Below are 22,613 nucleotides of genomic sequence, written 5' to 3' on the forward strand. Positions count from 1 at the left end.
AGCAGGGGGGGCCTCTAGGGAGGGGCCGGCGCGGGGCGGGGCGGGGCGGGGCCTGCGCAGTGCGCTGCGGGAGCGCGGTGGGGGCTGGGAGCGGAGCAGGGGAGCGCGCCGGCCCCGCCCCGCCCCACGCCAGCCCCTCCCCGCGCCGGCCCCGCCCCGCCCCACACCAGCCCCGCCCCTCCCCCCGCGCCGGCCCCGCCCCGCCCCACGCCAGCCCCTCCCCGCGCCGCCCCGCCCCACACCAGCCCCGCCCCGCCACCCCCCCGCGCCGGCCCCGCCCCTCCCCCCCGCGCCGGCCCCGCCCCGCCACCCCCCGCGCCAGCCCCACGTCGGCCCCGCCCCACGCCGGCCACGCCCCGCGCCGGCCACGCCCTACGCCAGCCCCGCGCCGGCCCCGCCCCGCGCCGGCCACGCAGCGTGAGCCGGAGCCGGAGCCGGAGCCGGAGGCGGAGCCGGAGCCGCGGAGCCCGCGCCGCCCCCCACCCGCTGCGACCCCTCCCGCTGGAGGCCCGGCCGGGCCAGGTGAGGCCTGCGCCCCTCGGGGAGGAGAGACAGCGGCCCGTCCCCGCCCCCCGGAGCCCCGGGCGGGCCTTCAGCGCCCGGGCCTGGCCCCCCGGGGCCGCTTCCCTGCCCTGGCCTCTCGCGAGGACCAGCGGGCGCGTCCGGGAGGTGGGCGGGGGCCTTGCTGCCCCCGGGGGGGGGGGGCCGTTGCTCCTCCCCGTGCCTCGACTTCCCCGTCTGCGAGGAGAGCCGGACCGCAGGGCCCCGGGGCGTGGCCGCCCCAGCCCTCCGCGCCTCGCTTAGATACTCTGTATCCACTTTGTATCCGCTCCGAGGTCAGAGGTTGGGGACAAACAATAGCAAGGCTACAATGTATTAGAGCTCAGAGCCCCGCCCCCCCCGGAGCGCGCCTCACAGCCGCGGGGGGCTGGGGCGTGGAGGACCCCCGGCTTCATTCTGAGACATCTGCCCGGGGTGGCCCACCTGTCCGATCCGGGAAGCAGGCGGGAGCCCCTGACTGGTGTGGAGTGAGGGGGAGGCAGCGTTCGGACTGTGGAACTTGTGGGCTCCCCCGGCAGCAGAGGATGGAGTGGTGCAGGTTGGGGTTCAGCCGGGGTGCCCTGTAGTAAGACAGAGGCCAAGGGAGTTGGAATGTAGAGTCGAGGGGCGGACCGAGCAGACGGGCATTTCAGAGCGGGCTACCAGGGACGTGTGAGGGAGGGTCACCCAGCAGAGGTGGGTCTGGGAAATGAGGAAGAGGAGGCACTGGGAGGTTCCGGACTTCCAGGGAGTACCAGGATGTGGGCCAAAGTCCCTTAGGTTGACGGACACTGGGAGCCAGTCATCAAACTCATTGTGTTGGGTGCCACATTGAGCATGGTACCCGGAGAAGGTGGAGAGGTTCCTCGGGGGTACTGGCCCAGGACAATGGGGAGCAAGGTCTATTCCGACTAGCCCCCAACAACTGATGGGAGGGAACATAAAAATCAAATTATATATATTATATTATTATTAAAATTGTATAAATATATAGATATATATAATTGTCCCCCAACAACTGATGGGAGTGAGGGGGCAACTGTCTGGCAAAGGGTGCTCCAGGTGGGAGGGCTTATTACCAGGGAGAGCCAGATGTGGAGGATGGACAAAGGAAAGGGGCAATCAGTCTCATAGAAAGGAGTGCCCTCAGCCCCAACGCCTGGAGGGCAGGGCCTGCCTGGGTCTTTTCTGCTGAGGTGACTGAATTGTCACCTTGTCAGGAAAGCTGTGCTTTAAAGGGCTTTGGTTTGGGGCTTTTACCTGGGAGGGCTCCAATGGGGGAGGTAGTGTAGTCATCTCCTCCTCTGACTTAGTCAAATTTCCCAGTATATTAAAAATGGGTGCTGGGGGTTCTTGTCTTTTATTTTAGGTCAATCAACAGCCATTTATCACGGGAGCCAGGCAACTGTGTCCTGAACTCCTTCAGCAGTCTGGTGAGGACTATCATGGATCCCTTCTCTTTTTTTTTTTTTTTGAGGGGGGAACCAAAGTCACACAGCTAGGTCATTATTAAATGTCTGAGGTCTGATTTGAACTCAGGTCCTTCTGACTCCAGGGCACGTGTTCTATCCATTACATCACCTAACTGTTCTCCTATGGTTTTTTTTTTAGGTTTTTGCCACGCAAATGGGGTTAAGTGACTTGCCCAAGGCCACACAGCTAGGTAATTATTAAGTGTCTGAGACTGGATTTGAACCAGGTACTCCTGACTCCAGGGCCAGTGCTCTATGCACTGCGCTACCTAGCTGCCCCTTATGGATCCCTCCTTGAGATGTTTTTATAGGCACAAAATAAAATTCATTCTAAAGGACCCCCATGATATTGAAAGTTCTCAAAATATTTTTTAAAAAACAAGTTCTCCAAATTAAATATTATTTTAAAAAACATGTTTCCCCCCCAAGAGGAAGAGATGACTACACTACCTCAGCCACCATATTAAGAAATCTTGGATTGTTAGGGGGTCCCTATGCCCCCTTTCCCTTTTAAACTCAGAGATGTGGTGAGCTGTTTGGGTTGGCGTGACAATTGTGACTGTCGGAAGGATCTTAGAATCTCAGAGATTCAAGGACCTCCGAGCCAGATATGGATGACTGCAGGTGGCCCTGGATGCAAGGCAGTCAGGGTTAAGTGACTTGCTCAAGGTCCTACAGGCAGAAAGAATCAAAGACTCCTTTCTCCTGATTCCAAGGCTCTATCTACTGGAACACCTAGATGCCCTCTAGCTTAGGAGAAACCAGCTGGTCTGCTCCTCTTCCAACCAGGGAAATGAGTGATTGGGGGGCAATGAGGGCTCCTCTAGGGGCAGAGCTGCCTCTTGTGGTATTGAGCCCCCCCACCCCCTAGGGGGTCTTCAGATAGAAGCGGGTTTTGTGAGAATGGACATGGTGCTAGAAGGGGCCTTCGAGCCTAGAATGCCCCAGATGCTACAACAGAGGATGACAGTGCTGGGGGTGGGGCACTCCTTTTTATTTTTAACTTTTTTTCATTCAGGGTAGTCCCTTCACTTTACAGAGAAAGAAACTCTAGCCTAGACATGTCAAGTGACCCGCCCAGGGTCGTCCAGTGGATTCAGTGGATTCATAGTAGATGTGAAACTCAAACCAAGGTTTTCAAATTCAAGTCCAGTTGGTTGTTCCCCCTTCCCTCGCTCCCCCTTAATCACCATAGCTTCCTCATTCTAGGCCACTGTGGCCTTTTGACACCCAGAAGAGGAACTTGTCACCTTTTTTTTGGTGTTGTAGCCCCCTCTGAAGGTTTGCAAAGGAAACCAGTTGACTTGTGCTGCCCACCCCCCCACCCCCAGTTAAGAAGCCCTAATCTGGGGTGAGTGAGCATGGTCACTTGAGCCAGGGTCAATCACCCCTCCCTCCACCCCACCCCCACTCTCCAGCCATCTCCCAGACAGATGACCTTGCCTCTCCTTCCCCTTCCCTCCCCCAATTTATTTCTGGAGCCTTGAGCCAGTCTTAGCCCTTGTTCCTGGACGTGTGTGTCAGGCCACTCTGTGGGTGTTGTCCCTCCCTGGTGGCCAGAGACCATCATTGCTGTTGTTTGCTATCCCAAGCCACCACTAGGTAGCACCCCAGGACACACAGGAATCTGGTCTCAGACAGCCACTAGCTGTGCGACCTTGGGGAAGTCACTTCACCCTCTGTGCCTCAGTTTCCTCATCGGGCAGATGAGCCAGAGAGGGAAATGGCCAGTCCCTTCAGTATCTCTTCCAAGAGTCAGAAACGACTGGAGAGCTTTCATTCATTCATTCATCTTTTCCTCTTCTCTCTAGCAGGGATTGAAGGGAGAGGGCCAGTACATAATTCCTTGGGGTCCCCATTTTAAAGATTGTACTTGGGGTCACCAGACTCTAGTTAGAAACAGGAGGAGTGCTGAATGAACGTTCCAGAGGTGTGGCTGCTAGTCATTGGGGGACCCCAGACTGGCCTTCTCTGACTCTCTTCCCCCATACATCACTTGACCTTGCCATGTTGGCAGCACTGGACAGCCTCTTTTTTCTCACCATCTCTACTGGAGACAGTAGCTTGGGGGTGGGGGGCCCAAGAGCAGCCTGGGGGTGGGTCTGGGGCTTAATGGCCCAGGAGTGCCCAGCGGGCATCAGATTGAGATTAAACTGGCTGTGTCCCTTGACCATGGAGGGTGGGACTTGAGCCGGCTTCCTAGGAAGCACTGCATACATACTAGATGATGGACCTCTCCCAGTCTTGGTTGCCCCTCCAGGGAAATGGCAATCGACAGGGCGCCCTCACAAGGCAACAGCGGTCGAGACATTTTATCCACTTCGATGGGTTCCCCAAGTGTCAGCTGTTATAACTTCCCAATTCTTGAGTTCTTCATCATTTAAAACAAATTTCCTTTTCTTTAGACCCTCGTGCGACTTTTTTTTTCTGTAACTGGACGGGACCTGCTGGATGAATGGCAGCTGTCGATGACCTGAAATTTGAAGGTAATGACCTTCCGTCCACACCTCACCCGGAAAGCTTGTGTCCACCCACAAACAGTGGCTACCCTGTCAATAGTATGGATTTGGGGCAGCTAGGTGGTGCAGTGAATAGAGCACTGGCCCTGGAGTCAGAAGTACCTGAGTTCAAATCTGGTGTCAGACACTTAATAATGACCTAGCTGTGTGGCCTTGGGCAAGCCACTTAACCCCCTTTGCCTTGCAAAAACCTAAGAAAAAAATAGTGTGGACCCTTCAGGCAGCTCTTAGTGAGTGCCTACTGTATGCAGAGTCAGCCGGACCTGAACCAGCTCTAACCTGGGGGTAGCTGCCCCTGAAAAGAGTGGACTAGAGATAGGAGAGTGTGAGAAACAAGCACCTCACCCAAGGGCACACAGCTAGGTCATTATTAAGTGTCTGAGACCCGATTTGAACCCAGGTCCTCCTGACTCCAGGGCCCGTGCCTTTTATCCACTGCGCCACCTAGCTGCCCCGAAAGTGGATATTTTTATTAAAACATCCTTAAGGACCGGTGTCCATGGGGCACACATGTCACATGAAATCAGGGCTTTTTATCTCCTGTCTAGAAACACAAGTCCCTGCCTTGTCCCCAGTTGGCTGGGTCTTGCCAAGGTCGAAAGGCCTGTTCAAAGTACCCAATTCTCTCCCCATGTGGGTTCAAATTCCTTATCAAACCTCCCCTTCCCCACAATCTGGTAGTCAGACCTTGAAAGGGATAACACAGATGAGTGAACGTGACTTGGCGCCACTTCCTTCACTAATTCATGTAACCTGCTAATTCTAAGGTCCCTTGTCTTCTGTGCCAGACCATCCCTTCCTCTCCATAGAGAGAGATTCCCCTAACTCCCAGGAAGGTGTAAACTAGCTTCTTGTACACCTGTAAGCCCATTCCTCAGATTCCATCCATAGCGTCTTTCCTCATCTTCCCTAGTTGTTTCTCTGTAAGATAAACTACTCTCCTCAGTTTCCCGTAACTAATGTAGAAATGAAACCTAATCACCTATCACAGAGGCCACCATCAGAAGTTTAATGACTACTGGAGCGCCACCTTCAGACGCAAGCCCCCTCCCAGCAAGAATCATTTCGAAATCTTGAGCTATGAGCCGGTTGTCTCAAGTCCTGGGGGTCATGATGACTGAGGGCAAGAGGGATTGTGAGTGTGTCAGAGGCTTGCCAGAGGGAGAGGCCATTCCAAGGTGCAAGGCTCCCGGGGCAGCCCACCTACTGGGCCTTAGCTCTGAGAATCAGGCTATCTCCAAAATCTGTTGTCAAGAGGGTTTGGGGATGACATGACCCTGCCCTCCTAGAGTTTATAGTCTAGCAGGGGAGATGAGGCTGAGAGAGCAGGAAATTCAGTTATTCTCAATCCATATTATATTTGTTCACAATTCTTCAAATGGTCAAGGAAATAAAAAGAATCCATTTCGTTGTAGAGATCCTTGCCCCTTTCTTGAGGCAGATTCTGGGTAAGTAAGGTGACCTATTTCCCAGCATCCTTTGGGGATTCCAGGGACAGAGTTTATAGCCCTATTCTCTGTTGGGTTCTCATCTGTAGAATTTGGCGATTCGGCCAATCTGCTGCCAGCCCCCCAGGATGACACAGTAGTGACCATTGAGGAGCCCAGTCAGAAGCCCCCAACCCCTAGGGGCCTCCCAAGAGGTTCTGGAAGGGAAGAAGATGAAGAACTCCTGGGCAACAGTGACTCTGATAAAACAGAGGTGAGTGAGGTCTTGCCCCGCCCCCCCACTCTTCTTTTAGCAGTGATGCAGTGGTGGCACTACAGATCTTTCCTGAAAGCTTTGAATGTCCCAGACAATTTGGATTTAAATTGGATTTTAAAACACTGAATTAGACTTAGTGAGGGGCCATGGGGATCCTTCTTACCTTTTTTTCCCTTGGTGGTGCCAGAAACTCCGCTCCTAGGGAGCCCTTCCTTCTGCTGAAGAATTCCAGGCCCAGCTTTTATAATTCACATTCCCCAGGGAAACAGGGACAGTGTCTTCACCCTTAGTGTAAATGAAGGGCATAGAAGGCCAGTTGGAGAAGATTGGGGGGGATGGGAAGAGTAGAGTAGACCCACGGATTGGAAGGGCTCTGCTTTGGCCTAGAAGGTCCTGTGACCTCGTCCCGGTCACTTCCCCTCTGAGGGTCTCAGCTTCCTCTTCTCTAATGTGAGGGGAGTGGGCCCGGTGGGTATGCCAAGTGCTTATCACTAGGGGGGCAGGTTTTGGCTCAGCCTGAAGAGAGCACGTCTGCACAGGCCACTGTGGAAGGGACGGGCCGCCCGCCTGGGAGGGGTTCTCCATCACTGGGGGTCTTCATGCGCAGGCTGGATGACTCAATGGAGGATGCCATAGGCAGAACTTGTGGTTTTATGAGAGTGGGCCATGGTCTTCTCTCCAGGGCACTGCAGGAGTGATGCCAAGGGGCAGCTTCCTGCTCTAGGGGAGGGCTCCCCCCTTTCAGGGGAAGGAGCAAACGGACTCTTTCATTCATGATTTCCATCTATGAAGGAGTTCAGCCCAGAGGAGGTTTCAGGAATGGGGAAAGGCAGAGGTGAGAAAGTAGAGGATGGCCGACTGGGGGCCAGAGGCCTCTGAGGCCCTTCCAGCCCTAACAGACTAGCTTCTGGGGTCCTCAAGGGTCAGCTCATTACTTTCCTGTCTGACTGAAGGTCCAAGGAGTTTGGGGGAACGGAGGCTCTGGAAGACAGGGTAGCCCAGCCTGGGGCACTTGCTTCTCTATCCAGGGACACTGTAAACCCAGGATCAGGGTGCCCAGCCCTGGATGGACCTTCATCCAGGACCCTCTGCTTTCTCCCTTGGTAGCTCCTGGCAGGACAGAAGAGAAGCTCTCCCTTCTGGACGTTCGAGTATTACCAGACCTTCTTTGATGTGGACACACACCAGGTTTGTGTACCAGTCTCACCTCCTGTCTAGTGTGTGTTTGTGTGTTTGTGTGGGGAGTGTCTAGTACGTGCATTTGTTTGTATGTGTGAAATGGTGTTTATTTTTTGTGTGTATGGTATGTGTGTGTAGTGTGTGTTGTTTTGTTTTTTAATTTTTTTAATTTAAGGCAATAGGATTGAGTGACTTGCCCAGGGTCGCCAAACTAGGGAATTATTAAGTGTCTGAGGCCGGCTTTGAACTCAGGTCCTCCTGACTCAGGCTTTGTGCTCTATCCACTGCGCCACCTCACTCTCCCCTAGTGTGTGTTTGTGGTGTATGTGTGTAGTTTGTGTGAAGTATGTTTGTGGTATGTGCAGTGTGTGTGCATGTGTGCTATGGTATCTGTGGTTTGTGTGTCTGGTGTGTGTGTGTGTTTATGCATGTGTGTATGTGTTTGTGGTTTGTGTGTGGTATGGTGCGGAGCACTTGTGGGGAGGGGCGGCTTTGGGTCTTGGGAATGGTTTGCCCTCCTGTCCAGATAAAGGATTTGGGGGGGGGGGTTCCAGCCTGCCCAGAGCTTTTTTCAGCAGAATGTTTTGAAATAAGTGAAGGACAGTGATGGTTTCTGTTAGAAGTTAGTGAAAACAAAGACGTGATTTTTTTCCCCATCCAACTTCCCAGCCTTTCTGGTTTGTGGACCCCAGGAGAAGAGCCCTTTATTTAGACTTGCCTGAACTAGGGGGCCCACCCCCATGTGCTTCACTGGTCCAAGGCTCTGATGCCTCCCTAACTCATTCCTGACACCTCCCAGGGTGGTTCTGTGGGTCGCTTTCTCATTGGGAGATGTCACATCATGGCTGGGCTGGGCTGGGTCTCCGCAGATCAGAGAGATTGTGCCCCAGGGGAGGAAAAGGACCCAGAGACTCTTGCTTTCCAGTAGGAAATGGCAGCCTGGGATTTAGACCCAGCCTTACTCTCTCTAAATTTGAAGGCATGCTGGTTTTGACATGAGGGACTGAGTTCAAATCCTGCCTCCATCTTCGAACTGAACCTCTCAGCCCCAGGTCCCCATCTGTAAAGTCTGGATAGTAAGTGTACCTGCCTCTCCTCCCTGGGTTCTTGCGAAGGACCAAGTGAAAACGAGCGAATATTTGTGAGGGGAGGTCATCACTGCCAAGCCCCTTCTCCTTGTATTCCACCCTGCCCCCACTCCCCTCCCATACATTTCTTCAAACCAAGGAATGATTCCTTGTAAGGGAAGTGTAGACAGGATCTTAGTGAAAGGCTTGGCTAGTGGTTATCCCGCTGGGGGTCGGGCAGCACGGCTCCTTCTGTAGTCTTCTTCTCTGTCAGTTAGATTTTCTCTTTTGTTGGCATGGCATGCCAGGGCAGTGGGCCCTGAGAATGTTGTGCATCTCCACTCTCCTTTTTATTCGGTTCCCGGGGATGTAGTCACCCCTGGGGAGGTGGGCCGAGTGCTCAGAGGAGCACCTGAAGAGAAGGCCCAGAGCAGGTGTCAACGTCATCATCTGCCATGATTACTTGCCATAGTCACAAACGCTTACTATAATTCCTCACTAGACAAGAATTTTCTATGAAATGATATTCTTGGGGCAGCTAAGTTGTGCAGTGGTTAGAACCTCGGCCCTGGAATCAGGAAGACCTGAGTTCAAATCCAGCCTCAGACACTTAATAATTACTTAGCTGTGTGACCTTGGGCAAGTCGCTTAGTCTCACTGCCTTGCAAAAATGAAAAAAGAGGAAAAAAAGGAATGACCTTCTTCCTACTTGTGCAGTTCCTTGATGGCTGCCTGGTTCCTTGGGAAGTTGTGACCTCCTCAAACTCTGGGGCTAGAACCCAAGTCTTTTTTTACACTATCAGTCAATCAACTAGTGTTTTTAAAATGCCTCCTATGCAGTCCTCAGGCCCTATGCTAAACCATGAGGATCCAGAGAAAGGAGGTCTCTCAGTCTCTGGGTCACCTTTCTGCATCTCTGACTTCTCCATCATCTTGTTTTTAGGTGTTTGACAGGATAAAAGGCTCGGTTCTGCCTATCCCTGGGAGAAACTTTGTCAGGCTTCATATTCGAAGCAATCCGGATCTCTATGGTGGGTGACGTACACTCCTCTCCAGTCCCTTCTGTGGGTGGTGTCATCGAGGGGGAGAAGTGAGAGCAATATAGCGTTGATAGAAGACCCCCGGGTAGGGGGATGGGAGAGTGGCTTCTCCTGGGGAGCCCAGGCCTTGGGGCACTTTCTCTTGGATGGTCCTGGAGGCAAGGAAAGAGAAGAAAAGAAGGACATTGATGTCACCACAGCCGTGACTATCAGCAATATCATGGCCTTGAAAGGACCTTAGTTGATGTAGCACCATGACGACTCCAAAAGATTCTCTGATTAGTCAGGACACCTTGGGCAGTGAGACCTTGGACAAGCCATTGGACTTCTCTGGGCCTCAGTTTCTCCTTGTGTAAAATGATAGGGTGGGATTAGATGGTCTCTGAAGTCTCTTCCTGTTCCAAATCCCATGATCCTGGTTTCAATGAAAGCAGATTTTGACTTCAGTGTGGAGTGGGTGAAAGGACTTATGGTCCATTGGTCAAAATGATGTAGAAGGAAGCAAGGAATAGAGGGAGAGAGCTGGCAGGAAGAGCTGGGTTCCAGTCCTCCCTGGGTGATCCTGGGTCAGTTGCTTTGCTCCCCGGGGCCCAAGCAGAATCTGCGTCTCTTCAGTTTCAGAGCGGTTGAGGACTCATTGGTAGAAGCCCTCTCCTGATGCCTCATTTTGTGAAGGAGGAGATTTGAGGGCAGAGATGCAGCAGCATCTTCCAGGCCTGGAAGGGGAACTGCTGCTCTGAGCCAAGTCTTGAGTAAGACAAAAGAGAGTCTTCAGTCAAGGGACTCCCAGTCCAGTGGAGAGAAGGGGACAGGGCCCTAGTTTGTGTGAAGAGAAACAGGGGGAATCAGGCACTGTGGAAGGGCTTCAGCACTGTGCAAGCTTTGGAACTTTCTGTGTGAGCCTATGGGTAATGAGGAGCCATGGGAGGTCTTTGAGCTGGGGAGTGATGTTCATCCATCTCATGACCTGTGAGGACTGGTGGAAAGAGAGTTAGCTAGTCAGTCATTTATCAAGCCCTTACCCTGTGCCAGTAGATGAGATCACAAAAAAAGGAAAATGCAGCTTACATTGTAATGAGGGAAGTCGCCTGTGAGCAACAAGGCAGATACAAGTTATACATCAGTTTAAATGGACAAAATCTGAGAGGAAAGGAGTGAAGGGACTGAGAAGGGCCTTCTAAGGAGGTTAGCTTGGTTTGAGTCTTGAAGGAAGCCCACAGGTGGAAATGAGGTGTCTGGGCATTTCGGGGTAGGTTGAAGCTAGAAGAGAGTGCAGAGAAGTCACAGAAATCAGAGGTGAAGGGCGGCTAGGTGGCACAGTGGATAGAGCATGGGCCCTGGAGTCAGGAGGACCTGAGTTCAAATCTGGCCTCAGACATTTAATAATGACCTAGCTGTGTGGCCTTGGGCAAGCCACTTAACCCCATTGCCTAGCAAAAACCTTAAAAAAAAAGAGGTGAAAGGCCTCGTGAGGCGTCTGGTCCAGCCTGCACTTGAACATAAAGCTTTTCTCCTACATCCCTTTGAATACCTTAAGTGATGGGAAGCTTCACTACTTGATGAGACAATGCTCATTGTCTGAAAAATTTCCTGACCACTGAGCTCAGATGCTCTTTACAGCTTCTCCAGCTTTCCTTGCTCTGGCCTCTGGGACCAAACGGAATCCGGCTTAATCTTGGGACAGCTTGAGTCTGGGGTCTGCCTTCAGGTAGTTAAAGAGCTGTCCATGGAAGAGGGATTGGCCTCCTCATCTCCTGCAGTGGCTGATCTCCCCCTCAGAGCTCTGCTCTCCCTTCCCCTAAATCTTCAGGTGCCTTCCAGTCCCAGTTCAAGGACCTTGTCCCGAGGACCCCTGGCTCGGTTTTTCTTTCTGACTTTTTGTCTCCAGGGTCTTGTCCATGTTCAACACTTGGAGCCTGAACTTAGAGCTGGGAAGGTCTGAGTTTGAATCCTGTCTTGAATATTTGCAGTCACTGGGTGATCCTGGGCAGGTCACTTTAGTAGGTCTCAGTTTTCTCCTCTTAAAGGGGGGAGATCGAATTAGAGGGTCACTTGAGTCCTTCATGGCTCACTATCTCTGATCCTCTTTCACATTGAATAAATGTGGTTTGGATTGGATTGACTTGGCATAGAAAAAGTTTTAGTGGTAAATAGAGGTCCCATGGAAGCAAAAACCATCAGGGTTCTTGTCTAAAACCAGATTGGGCTGCCCCCATCTCTGGAGCTCTCTGAGCAGAGACCTGGTGACCTGTTGTCCTGTTCTACAGTGGAAGTTGTGTGGTTCACTGAGCTTTAATCCAATTAATGATTGATGAGGCCCTGGCCTCTTAAAGATAATCACATTAGGTAAGTCATGGGCTGGTCCAGAGAGAGGGGAAGAGGACCTTAACCCAAGATGGATGTTGTCTCTACATGTGTGTGCATGCTCCCATGTACGTGTATGCATGTGATAGTGTGTGGAGACCCGTTTCTTATCTGCCTGTGCCCTGTCTCCTTCACAGGACCCTTCTGGATATGTGCTACCCTGGTCTTTGCCATCGCCATCAGTGGGAATCTCTCCAACTTCCTCATCCACTTCGGGGACAAAACTTTCCATTATGTACCAGAGTTCCGGAAAGGTCAGGGAACCCTTCCTTGTTGTTGACGTTGATGTCGGCCTATCTGGGTTTTCTCAAGAGGGAAACTGGTCCTGTCAGTAAAGCCTTGGTGTGTGTTGGGCAGGGTTTGGCCATCAGGGAGCCCCTGTTTGTGTATGGAGGCTTTGGGCCTCCATCCAGGATAGGAGGATTTCTCAATTGGTCTCAGTTGGTCAATCAGCAATTGTTTATGGAGCACAAAGGCAAGAACAAGCATTGATTTATTGAGTGAATACTTTATCCTGTATTAGGTGCTGAGCATGCAAAGACCTATGTGTCTTCCAGGCATTCCATCCCTCTCCCCTCAGGGCTGACCAGGTCACCTTCACCTGCTCGGTATACTTCTGTGGTTCCCTATTGCCTCCAGGATCCAGAACCAAACCAAATCCTCTGCTTTATGTTCAAGGCCCTTCATGTCCCAGCCCCACTCATACCTTTCCAGTTTTCTTAGACTTTACTCTCCAACACTGTGATTCTTTTTTTTTTTTTTACTCATTATCCAAGCAGCAGAACTGGGATTTAAACCCAGGATGTTGTCGCACGGAGTTCCTTGATGATGGAGTTTTTCATTCTGGGCTTTGTCTTTGCAGTATTTAACAAAAGTGTCCCATAAAAACTAGGTGATTAATAAATGTTAGGTGATTGGTTGGTTGAATGAAGGTGGGGATGGGGCTTAACATTATAGGTATGTGATGTTTGTTGATTGGCTGAATGACTCCATGAATGACAAAGACACACCTTCTTTCCTGTGCCCCCTCCTGAGGGTGATGCCTTCGGCACTATTTCCCAGTTAGACACTGAACCAGAATTCTTATACCCACTTCTCCTGCCCATGGGTAAAGTAGGTTGGGGTCATTTCAGCGTTATGAACTCATCCTCATAAAGAGAGAAGGGGAGGGAGAGAGACAGATGGAAGGGAGGAGGAAGAGGAGAGGAAGAGCGGGGAGACAGAGAATGCAGGGGAGAGCTTCCTTCCTAAGCCTCATGTGGCTTTAAGAAGAGGAGGCCAAGTTCTAGGTGGCCCTAGTCATTCAGAGGATCTCAGACAAGAAAGGGATACTTCTCCAGCAATTCATCAAAGACCCATTTCTCAGACAGCAGCATTCCACAACATGCATTTTAATAAATTTGCTAAAGAGGTTGCTGTCAGATCTGGTTATCTTGTGTGAGAGAGGACACGGCCTTCAAGGGGATCGTCAGTCCGCTCTCCTTGGCTGATACGCTTACCCATATCCCCAATGCCCTTTGGCATCTTCTCTTGGCTAATCCAGTTACTTAATGGTGTCAACTCTTCATGAGTGGAGGGATGGTCCAGGGTAAGACTGTGGGTGGAAGTAGTTCAAGTCGCTGCTGGTATGTGGGTGGGCATTTAGATGGCCTCGGTGTCTTCCCCAGTGTCCATCGCAGCTACAGCCATCTACGCCTATGCCTGGCTGGTCCCTCTCGGCCTCTGGGGTTTTCTTCTGTGGAGAAACAGCAAAGTGATGAGCATAGTCTCTTACTCGTTCCTGGAGATTGTGTGTGTGTACGGCTACTCACTCTTCATCTACATCCCCACGGCGGTAAGTGGGCCCTTCGGCCGGGGCGCTGGCCTGCTTGGGAAGCCGTGTGACCCAGGGAGAATGCTGGGTGTGGACCCACCGACTACTTGTGTGACCCTGGCGAGTCAACTTCTAGTGCCACGCAGGTAGCACTGGCTGAGACCTTCTATGCTACCTCACTCCTCCTGCCTCATTTTACAGATAAGGAAATTGAGGCAGGCAGTGGTCACCCAGAAAGGGTCTGAGAGGCCTTCAGCTGACTGCCAAGGTGCCCTCCAAGTCAAAGTCTGTGGTTCTTTGTCCCACACACCTAGAACGTGTCAGAATTGTGATGCCATAGCCACCCATTGCCCTCCCATTTGAGTGTCCTGAGGTTCCAGAACCAACCGCCCCCCCAAGCATTCTATCTCTCGACCTTCTTAGCGCTGTGAGACCATTCTTCTTCATTTGTATCACTAGTACGTGATACGTTGAGGGGGTTCATCACTAACAAGCTCTGGACAAGCCACTTTCCTATGGAGTCTTGGCTGCGACCACTGATGGATCTTTATCCTGCCCTCAGGAACAGATGGCTGGGGGTCATTAGAATAGTCCTTTACTCCTCCTCCAAACAGCCATATGAGGGAGTAAGGCTAAGGATGATCAATCCCAATTGTCTGAAATCAGACCCGAGATTTCTCTCTTACTGAGGCAATGGGGGAAGTGACTTGCCCAAGGTCTTGCAGCTAGTAAGTTTTGGATTTGAACTCGGGTCTTCCGGACTCCTGGCCTAGTGTTCTATCCACTGAGCCACCTGGCTGCAGTTCAGTCTTCATGGCAGGGTAGGTCTTTGAGTGAGCTTGGAAGCTCCCGGGCTTCCTGACAGAGGTGAGGAGGGAGAGTGTCCCAGGCCTGGGCAGAGATGGATATCTGTGAGGGCTGTTAATTCCGTTTTACAGAAAAGACAATTGAAGCCACCCCATCAGTGGCAGGAGGCTGCTCTGTGACCAGGGCCTGGCATCTGTTCCGGGGGCTCTTCACTAGTTTGTTGCTGTGGCTCCCACTGGCATGGCAGCTTGGTGGAGCTTGGGGATCCTACTCAGAATCATATTTTGTAAACCATTGAAGGAAGTGCTACATTTCATTAAAGGTTGATGAAGCTAAAGAGGGTGGGTTTGCTTTTTCCCCTTCCATGTTCATGAAACCCCAGAAAAGGATTTTTTTTTTTTTTTTTAGGTTTTTGCAAGGCAAACAGGGTAAAGTGGCTTGCCCAAGGCTACACAGCTAGGTAATTATTAAGACCGGACTTGAACCCAGGTACTCCTGACTCCAGGGCCGGTGCTTTATCCACTATGCCACCTAGCCACCCCCCAGAAAAGGATTCTTTAACTACCAGCTTAAGACCCCCTGACCCAGATGGAGTTAAAGTGTTCTTGAGAACAGTGATTCCTACCCTGATGGGATTTCAGGCGGTGTAACCTACAACCCCCTGAAATAGCAGCATTCTGTTTTTTATGCTGCTCTTGAGACCCTCCCTCAACCTGTGGCCTCCCCTGACATGTGTCTGAAAGGTCCCTCCTTATCCCTCTAGATCCTGTGGATTATTCCCCAGAAGGCTGTACGCTGGATCCTGGTCATGGTGGCCCTGGGCCTCTCGGGCTCTGTCTTGGTGATGACGTTCTGGCCCGCGGTCCGTGATGATAACCGAAGGATCGCCATTGCCACCATTGTGACCATCGTCCTTCTCCACACCCTCCTGTCTGTGGGCTGCTTGGTAAGGGCGGGTCCTGCCCCTTGTGGTCGGCAGTGGTTCTACAGACCCATAGAGCTGGCAGGGTCCCAAGTGGGCATCTTCCCCACCCCAGATGGGGAGGCTCCTGCCCATGATCAGTGATTGAACCCAAGGATCTTTTTGGCCAAGGCAGAATTCTCTCCATGCTGTGGACTCCAGGAGGGGCTGCCACCTCCTGGGAGGATGAGGAGGGGTCTTCTCACCGTGCTGAGTTCAGTCCCTAACACTGAGCACCATCAGTCCCAAAGAATAATGGGGTGTTTCATGAGGAAGGAAGCTCTCCAACCCAGGAGGTCTTCCAGGTGAAGGCAGGTTGACTCTTTGTTGGGTATATTAGAGTGGGGATTCCAGACCGCAGTGCGTAGATGTGCAGGATGCTGAGCAAGGTCCAAGGGATGAAGAGAAAGCTTACATGGCCTCCTCCCCTCCAAAGGCTTACAGTCTGGCCTAGTAAAGAGTCCAAATGACCAGAATAGAAAAGAGTGTGTTCTTTGGGTCACCAAGGTCACATAGCTCAGGGGAAAGAAGGTTGGACTTGGTGGCAGGAGCCCTGGGTTAGATTTCTGGCTCTGTCTGGGTGACCTTGGGGAGGTCACTTCCCAGCATCAGGCCTGTAAAGGAAAAGAGGCACTGCTCCCTTGGACGAGAGCTGGGAGAGTCTGAGCTTCTGAGATCCCAAGCTCATGGCCTTGACCCGGGAGAGGTCTCTGCTCCTGAGCCCTGGAGGCATCTGAGGAAAGCCCTGGTCAAACCTGAAAAGGCTTTTATAGATAATAGTTAATGCTGAACAATAATCACAGCTGGCACTTCTGGAGCCCCCTACCATGTGACAAGCCCTGCCCTTAGTTCTTTACCCCCGTTGTCTCATTTGATCCTCACAGTGACTGGAGCAGGCAGGTACATTATCAACCCCTTTTATAGCTGGGGAAATTGAGGCAGACAAAGTTTAAGGGACTGAATCTGAACTTGGGTCTTTCTGACTCAAAGCCTGGAACTCTGCTATTCCAGTTAGCTGTCCCTTCATCATCATCATCATCATCATCATCACCACCACTTGCCTTTAAGATAAAGGGAGGAAGCTGTCTCATTTGTTGTGCAACTTTTTCCTTCCTTTTTTTTTTTGGATTTTTTTTCCTTCCTTCTGTGAAGGTTTGAGTCATGGCCTTGGTCCATACCCACTGGGGTCTGCCCAACTCTAGCCTCTGTAAACTCAAATGTGGCCGATCCTCAGCCAATTTTGTGAGTCTGGTTCCCTGAGAGGTGGAGGAGAATAGAGGCTGGCCTTGGAATGAGGAAGACGTGGGTTCAGATCCTGCCCAGGACATGCACTGGCCAAGGGTCTGCTTCCCCCGCAGCTCTCTTAGTGACCCATTAGTGGGGGCAAGTTCTCACCCTGTGAAAGCACAGCTGAGGTCGAGACCTCTGCCTCTTGGGGGAGTCCCCCTTTTACAGAGAGGTCAAGTCTCTCGCCCAAGATCGCACAGGTAAAGCGAACTGAGATTTCCATGGTCCTTGATCATTCACTGCAGGATATTGATTCAAATGCCCTCCCAGGCTCTGGGCACTGGAGAGACCAACCAGCCCCTGCCCCTCGGGAGCTTGCAGTCTCTGCATAGCCAGGATGGGATTCACGGACCATTAGGATTCAAACTCGGCTCTCTTCCTCCAGCTCCGGCTCTCTCCTCCTTCCCGCCCCTCTTCTCTGCAGATCTTTGCTCTGTGGTTAACAGCTTCCCAAAGGAAAACTGGGGTGGGGGAGCTCCTGCTCCCCAAGGACTTCTCCCTCTTTAAAAGCTCCTCCTCAGATGCTGGGGACCTGAGGCCTGCAGGAGTCAAGGATCAGAGGTTGAGGATGTGGCCAATGGTGCTACCTGCTCCTGAGCCCCCCTCGTAGGCCGACTGGTCTGTGGTGGCAGGGAGAGTCTTCTCATGGGACCAATGAGGATCGGTCATGGCTCTCAGGGCCGACCCTCGACCCTTGGTTCTTGTGTCCAGCTTGGACATCCCATGTTCCCAGGAGGATGGTTTAGAACTGGGAACTCCGTGGAAAGAGGCCTGGGAGTCACAGGATCTGGGTCTGAAATGGGGTTCTTCTGCCAATTTGTGTGTATCTGGGGACAACCCTTCCTTCAGTCTTCAGGATCCTTACCTTGGGTGCTCTGGAAACTGTGGGAGGCAGCGTGAGATAGTGGAAAGCATTCTGGATTTGGAATCAGAATGCTGGCCTGACCCTTACCCCTCCCCCCCCCAGGGGGTTTTGAACTTGGAGGCAACCAAGGCCCCTCCAGAGTCTCCTTAACATAATAAAGTGGGTACTGGGGAGTGGTAGAGGTGAATGTGGCTAAAGAAAACAGCCCAGGGCAGGGGGTCTTCTGGACCCCTCCTCAAAATCACATCTTAAATGCATAAAGTAAAATATAGAGAATTATAAAAAGAATAATTAGATTGAAATTCAATTATCAGAATTAAAAATTCATGTCCTAAAGTAAGGACTCCTGGACTTGACAATCTTGGAGGTTTCTTCCTGCTCTAAATCATGGGACTCTGGGTGTTAGACCATTCTATTTTTAACAAAGTAGGTTTGACCGATGTCTGTTATAAAAAAATGGCTAACGCTTTCCAGTCAATACCTCCCCAAGCCTCCACCAGTAGAATCCTCCCTTATAACCCAAGTGCAAACAACCAGACTGGCTTGGTCCCAATGCCGGGGTCCGATTTAGGCCGCCTCTGAGCTCTCTTCCAACTGCAGCTCTGTGACCTTGCCCCCTGTCACGGGTCCCCTCATCTCCTTTTCCATAGGCATACTTCTTTGACGCCCCTGAGCTGGCTTATCCTCCCGTGGTTACCTCTGCTCCTATTCAGAAGCATATGACTGCAACAATCGGAGCTACTTCGAGCCTGGTGGCTGGGTGAAGAGGACCCTCCAGGCCTGGGCAATGAGGACTGTAAGTGATGCCAGGGTCTTCATCTCCCTTCTTTTCAGTGTGTTCAAATAACCCAGATGGCTTGTGGGCCACCAGAAAACCAGTGTCCACCAAGCTGTCAGAGGAGATGGGCTGATACTCCTCTTTTCAGAAATTCACTGTTGGGAAGTGGGGTGCAGTAAGGAAAGAGCTTTGTTTTTATTCTTAAAATCAGAAATCACTTTGGCCTAGGCATCTTTCTGGGTCACAGAGGCACCCATCTTCTTGACCTAAGCAATGGCACCTTCCTAGGGATTGTTTCCTTTTTTTGTCTCTGACTCCCTGTGCAGTCCTGGGCAGAGGATGGTGAATCAGGCCCCCTGCCACCCCTGCCCCTCCAGGCTGAGCCCGGGCTGTAAATAGGAGTGATGGGTGGCTCCTCCAGCACAGCTCCAGCAGAGCCATCCCTCTTCTTGGCGATGAGGCTGCGGGAGATGGATGACCTGGCCCCACTGTAATCTTGGACCAAGCTCTCCTCAAGAAATCATAGTTTGTAACCTCTCTGCTCGTCAAGATAACCACCACGTAAACCGGCAGTGCTACTGGAAATGCCCACTCCTTCCCTGCCCTGGATTCTGGGCTCTTACCTGGGAGGTCATCTGGACCAGCCCCTTCTCTTAGAGGTCAGGGGCTCGGACTAGAGCCTCTGCCTCCAAATCCGGGGTTCTGTGGGCAGACAACAACAGCACCCACAAAACTCAAGCACTGCAAAGTCAAATCAACATGCTTTTATTAAAAAAATTTTTTTTCGCTGGGGTGGCTAGGTGGCACAGTGGATAGAGCACTGGTCCTGGAGTCAGGAGTACCTGAGTTCAAATCTGGCCTCAGACACTTAATAATTACCTAGCTGTGTGGCCTTGGGCAAGCCACTTAACCCCATTGCCTAGCAAAAACCTAAAAACACAATTTTTTTTCAATGAATGGAAATGTTCTCTCCCTTTCACCTTCCCAAGTCCATAGGAAAAGAAAAGTCCACAAAAGCTGGAGCACATTCCTGCCTTGGCCCATCCCTCTGGCAGGAGCTGGGGAACCTCTTTTGTCCTGAGCCGCTGGTTGATCACTGTTCATCAGAATTTTTAAAAAGTATCTTTAAAAATGTTTTTTTAATAGAACTATAATTTCCCCCTTTCTTCTCTCCTTCCCTTCCCAGTGGGCTTTCTCATATAGCAAATATCATTTTTAAAAGACAAAAACAACAGGGACAATGAAAAGGGGAAAAAATTGGCATAACTGATTGATAATTTAAAAATGTCTGAACATACGTGCCATGGCCTAACCCTGGGGACCTCACCTCTGCCAGGGCTTAGGTGGGGATCTTCTCATATTTCTTCTTTGGAGTCAGGCTCTTTTTTTTTTTGTACTTTTGCCCCATTCACTTTGGATTAGTTGATGTTCCATATTTTTCTTGCCATGGCTGACCTGCCTGGGCATCAGTTCCTACACTTCTTTCCTAGGGCTTGTTTTGACCTGCTATCGCCAGGGCAGCCGGCACCTTCCTGGTTCTGCTCACTTCTCTCTGCATCCATTCACACAAGTCTTTCCAGCTTCTTTCTCATGCCCATGTGGTCGTCTGGGTGGTCATTCCCCCAGGGCTGGGCTACCCATCAGTTTCTAGTTCTTTGCCAAGGCAGAATTGCTTAGGGCAGCAGGTTTTTTGGGTTGGAAACAAAGCTGATGCCCATCCGTTGGGGAATGGCAGGCCTCAATGTGGGACACAAGTGGAGTCCAATGTTCCTGAGGTGGGACAGCCCTGGTAGGTGGGCTGTTAGCCCCATTTCACAGAAGAAAAACAGACTGAGGAGGGGACTTGTTTGGAGTCCCTCCACTAAGTGTCTGAGGAGGTTCTGAACTCAGGTCTGGCAGACTTCAACCAGGGCTCTGGGCATATCCATTAACCATTGACCTTGATTGTCACCACGGCGTCACTGGAGCCAAAGCAATCGAAACGAATGGTTGGCAGAATTATAAAGAGGAACGGACCCGGCTGGGGAATGTTACACATAATTGGATGTGACTTGTTCAATGTCGTCATTGGTTTTCATGGCTACTTTTCTCTTTTTCTCCTTTTTTGCTTTTTTTAAAGCAATTCTTTGTTTTAAAGGCCGTCTCTTGGGGTGGGGGTGGGGGCAGCTATGGAGAGAAATTGGACCATGTGGGAAAAAAAAGATAAACTATGCAAGGAAAGGTCCTAGGGGGCATAGAGACCAAAACATGCAGTGGCCCCTTTCTGTGGCAGCAAAGACCTGGCAATAAAGGAGGTGCCCGTCTTGAGGAGTGACACCAGCTGTTGTGGGCATGGATTGGGCATGTAGCTGTGCCATAGGAGATATGGATCTGAATAGGGGAAGTGTTCTGTGAATAAACAATGTAAATGGACCCCCTCCAAAGTAAACACCCCATTAACCACCATGATCACACTTGTGCCCAAAGAAGAGGTGAGAAGACTTGCCTCTATCCTTCTCCGGGGAGGCCGGAGGAGTCGCTGAGGCGGCAGGGGGTTTCCCGGCTTTGTTCCAGGCCTGCTGGGCGGAGGTGGGGCTGGACTGGGATCTATTTGGAAATAACAGGGATGTAAAAAATAGAAGTTATCAATGTAAATTCAAGAGGGGGTGGCTCCCTTCTCTTTCTGGGGGAGAGCAGGATGATATTGGGAGAAGCCTCATGGAGCCATGTGGGTCTTTGTGCAGGGGCTTAGGAGACTCAATAGGCCCCTTGTTTTACAAAGGAGGAAACTGAGGCTTGGGGGAGGGTGCCACTCAGGTCACAGGTAGTGTGGCTGGGATCAGGCAGATGGTAGCAAGACATGCCAACTGAGTAACAGGATCACAAAGGGGGTGCAGTGTGGGGGAGGCTTCCTTCCCAATTCTGCCTCTTGTATTTTCAGGACTGCTGTCTCGTTTCCTGGATTAAGGGATCACAGAAGCCCAAGAGACAGGGCCAAACACCCCTGGACCCCTGGCTTCTGGATGCTGCTGTCAAGATCAACCAGCTCTTAGATAACTTAGATGCCGGGCAGGCCCCAGCCTGGCCCCTTCCTCTTCCCCGTGTAGGTCTTCTCTTCCTCCTCTTCTTCGACACCCTCAACCACCACGGCTGACTGTGACCATGTGTCCTGGTGTGTTTCCTGGAGTCCTTTGCCCTGGATCACCTGTTGATGTGTCCACAGCGCTTGAATCATTGATCCTGCCAGCTTAGCAGTTCTTCACGCCTCATGTCACCCTTCCTGCCCCATGTATCCAGGCTGGGGAGGGGGCTGGGGTCTCCATTCCCTCTTCTCTACTGGGGCCTCAGAGGAGCTCACTGTGAGTTCAGTCTCATGGGGCCAGGCTTGGGGTCTTGGGGCCCAGATTCTGAGTTATTGGATCTGTCAGTGGTGCAGTAAATACCTCACACAAGACCTGGCTCTCCCTCTCGTCTTTCGCTCACGTACCCAACGTGGAACTGCAGCGGTGATCCCCTAAATGAGGTCATTGTGGCCAAGGCCTGGTCTGCCCCGCTGCCTTGCCAGCCGCTTGGCACTGTCCGAGGCGGTGTCCCTCTTCCCTCCTCTCTCTGCCGCACGTCTGCCTTGTCCCCTGGTCTTGGGACAGATGACACCGGAAGGTGGGTGGTGCCCGTTGGGTGGAGGTCAGGGAGCTGGGGCTGCTGGCCCGGTGCCCCTTCCCCTTGCTCTCCTAGGAGGAGGGCTTGAGGAAGCTGTGGCTGCATCTGCCAAGGAAGCCCGGCAGAGTCGGGGTGGGAGGGTTTGAGGACTTGGGCAGCCTCCCGCCCCTGGGAAGCCCTCCCGCCTCTCCCCCCACTTCCTGACCCTCCCGAGCCCCGTGAAGGGTCTGCGAGCAGTGGGCACTTCGTAAGTGCTCGCTGATGGCTTATAATGCCCTCCTGCTTGGTGCTGGAGAGGAAAGGGGAGGCTCTGGGAGGGCGGCGGTCACTGGGCATCAGAACGGCTTCCCGGAGGTGGGTGGGCATGGAAGGGGGGCCGCCAGGAGTGAGCCGGGACCCGAGGGCACAGCTGGTGGGCGAGGGCCGCGGGGCCGGGCCTGCGGGACTTGTTCTGGCTCCACGGCCCCGGGGAGCAGCGGGTCTGGGGTCGCCCCGGCCAGTGCCCGGGCGGGTCTGAGCCCCCGCCCCCCTTGCCGACCCCTCTGCGGACCTGGGGCCCGTGCAAGGCTGCGGCCGGT

General features: G+C 52.2%; 2 protein-coding genes across 6 annotated transcripts; one reads left to right on the forward strand and one right to left on the reverse strand.

The window, feature by feature from the left end:
* The first annotated feature begins 408 nt into the window (after positions 1–408).
* Positions 409–21,829, forward strand: YIPF1 (Yip1 domain family member 1). Of its 5 annotated transcripts, none has more exons than XM_074221384.1 (12): positions 409–522; positions 1,910–1,973; positions 2,152–2,203; positions 4,418–4,498; positions 6,069–6,232; positions 7,343–7,423; positions 9,425–9,512; positions 12,023–12,139; positions 13,553–13,719; positions 15,269–15,451; positions 18,269–18,414; positions 21,317–21,829. In XM_074221384.1, exons 4-11 carry the CDS (start codon positions 4,468–4,470, stop codon positions 18,380–18,382), a joined length of 945 nt encoding a protein of 314 aa, XP_074077485.1. In that variant the 5' UTR covers positions 409–522; positions 1,910–1,973; positions 2,152–2,203; positions 4,418–4,467; the 3' UTR covers positions 18,383–18,414; positions 21,317–21,829. The 5 variants fall into 5 exon arrangements, with proteins under 5 accessions (XP_074077485.1, XP_074077483.1, XP_074077487.1 ...); XM_074221385.1 differs by lacking the exon at positions 409–522 and adding an exon at positions 977–1,099; XM_074221382.1 differs by lacking the exon at positions 2,152–2,203.
* Positions 13,261–22,547, reverse strand: LOC141512445 (uncharacterized). Its single transcript, XM_074221387.1, has 4 exons — positions 21,863–22,547; positions 20,882–20,982; positions 17,619–20,357; positions 13,261–13,620 (listed from the first exon to the last, which is right to left on the reverse strand). Exons 1-3 carry the CDS (start codon positions 22,399–22,401, stop codon positions 20,344–20,346), a joined length of 654 nt encoding a protein of 217 aa, XP_074077488.1. The 5' UTR covers positions 22,402–22,547; the 3' UTR covers positions 13,261–13,620; positions 17,619–20,343.
* Between the last annotated feature and the right edge of the window lie 66 nt (positions 22,548–22,613).

This window comes from Macrotis lagotis, chromosome 2 (genome assembly GCF_037893015.1).
Source record: "Macrotis lagotis isolate mMagLag1 chromosome 2, bilby.v1.9.chrom.fasta, whole genome shotgun sequence".
Lineage (NCBI taxonomy): Eukaryota > Metazoa > Chordata > Mammalia > Peramelemorphia > Peramelidae > Macrotis > Macrotis lagotis.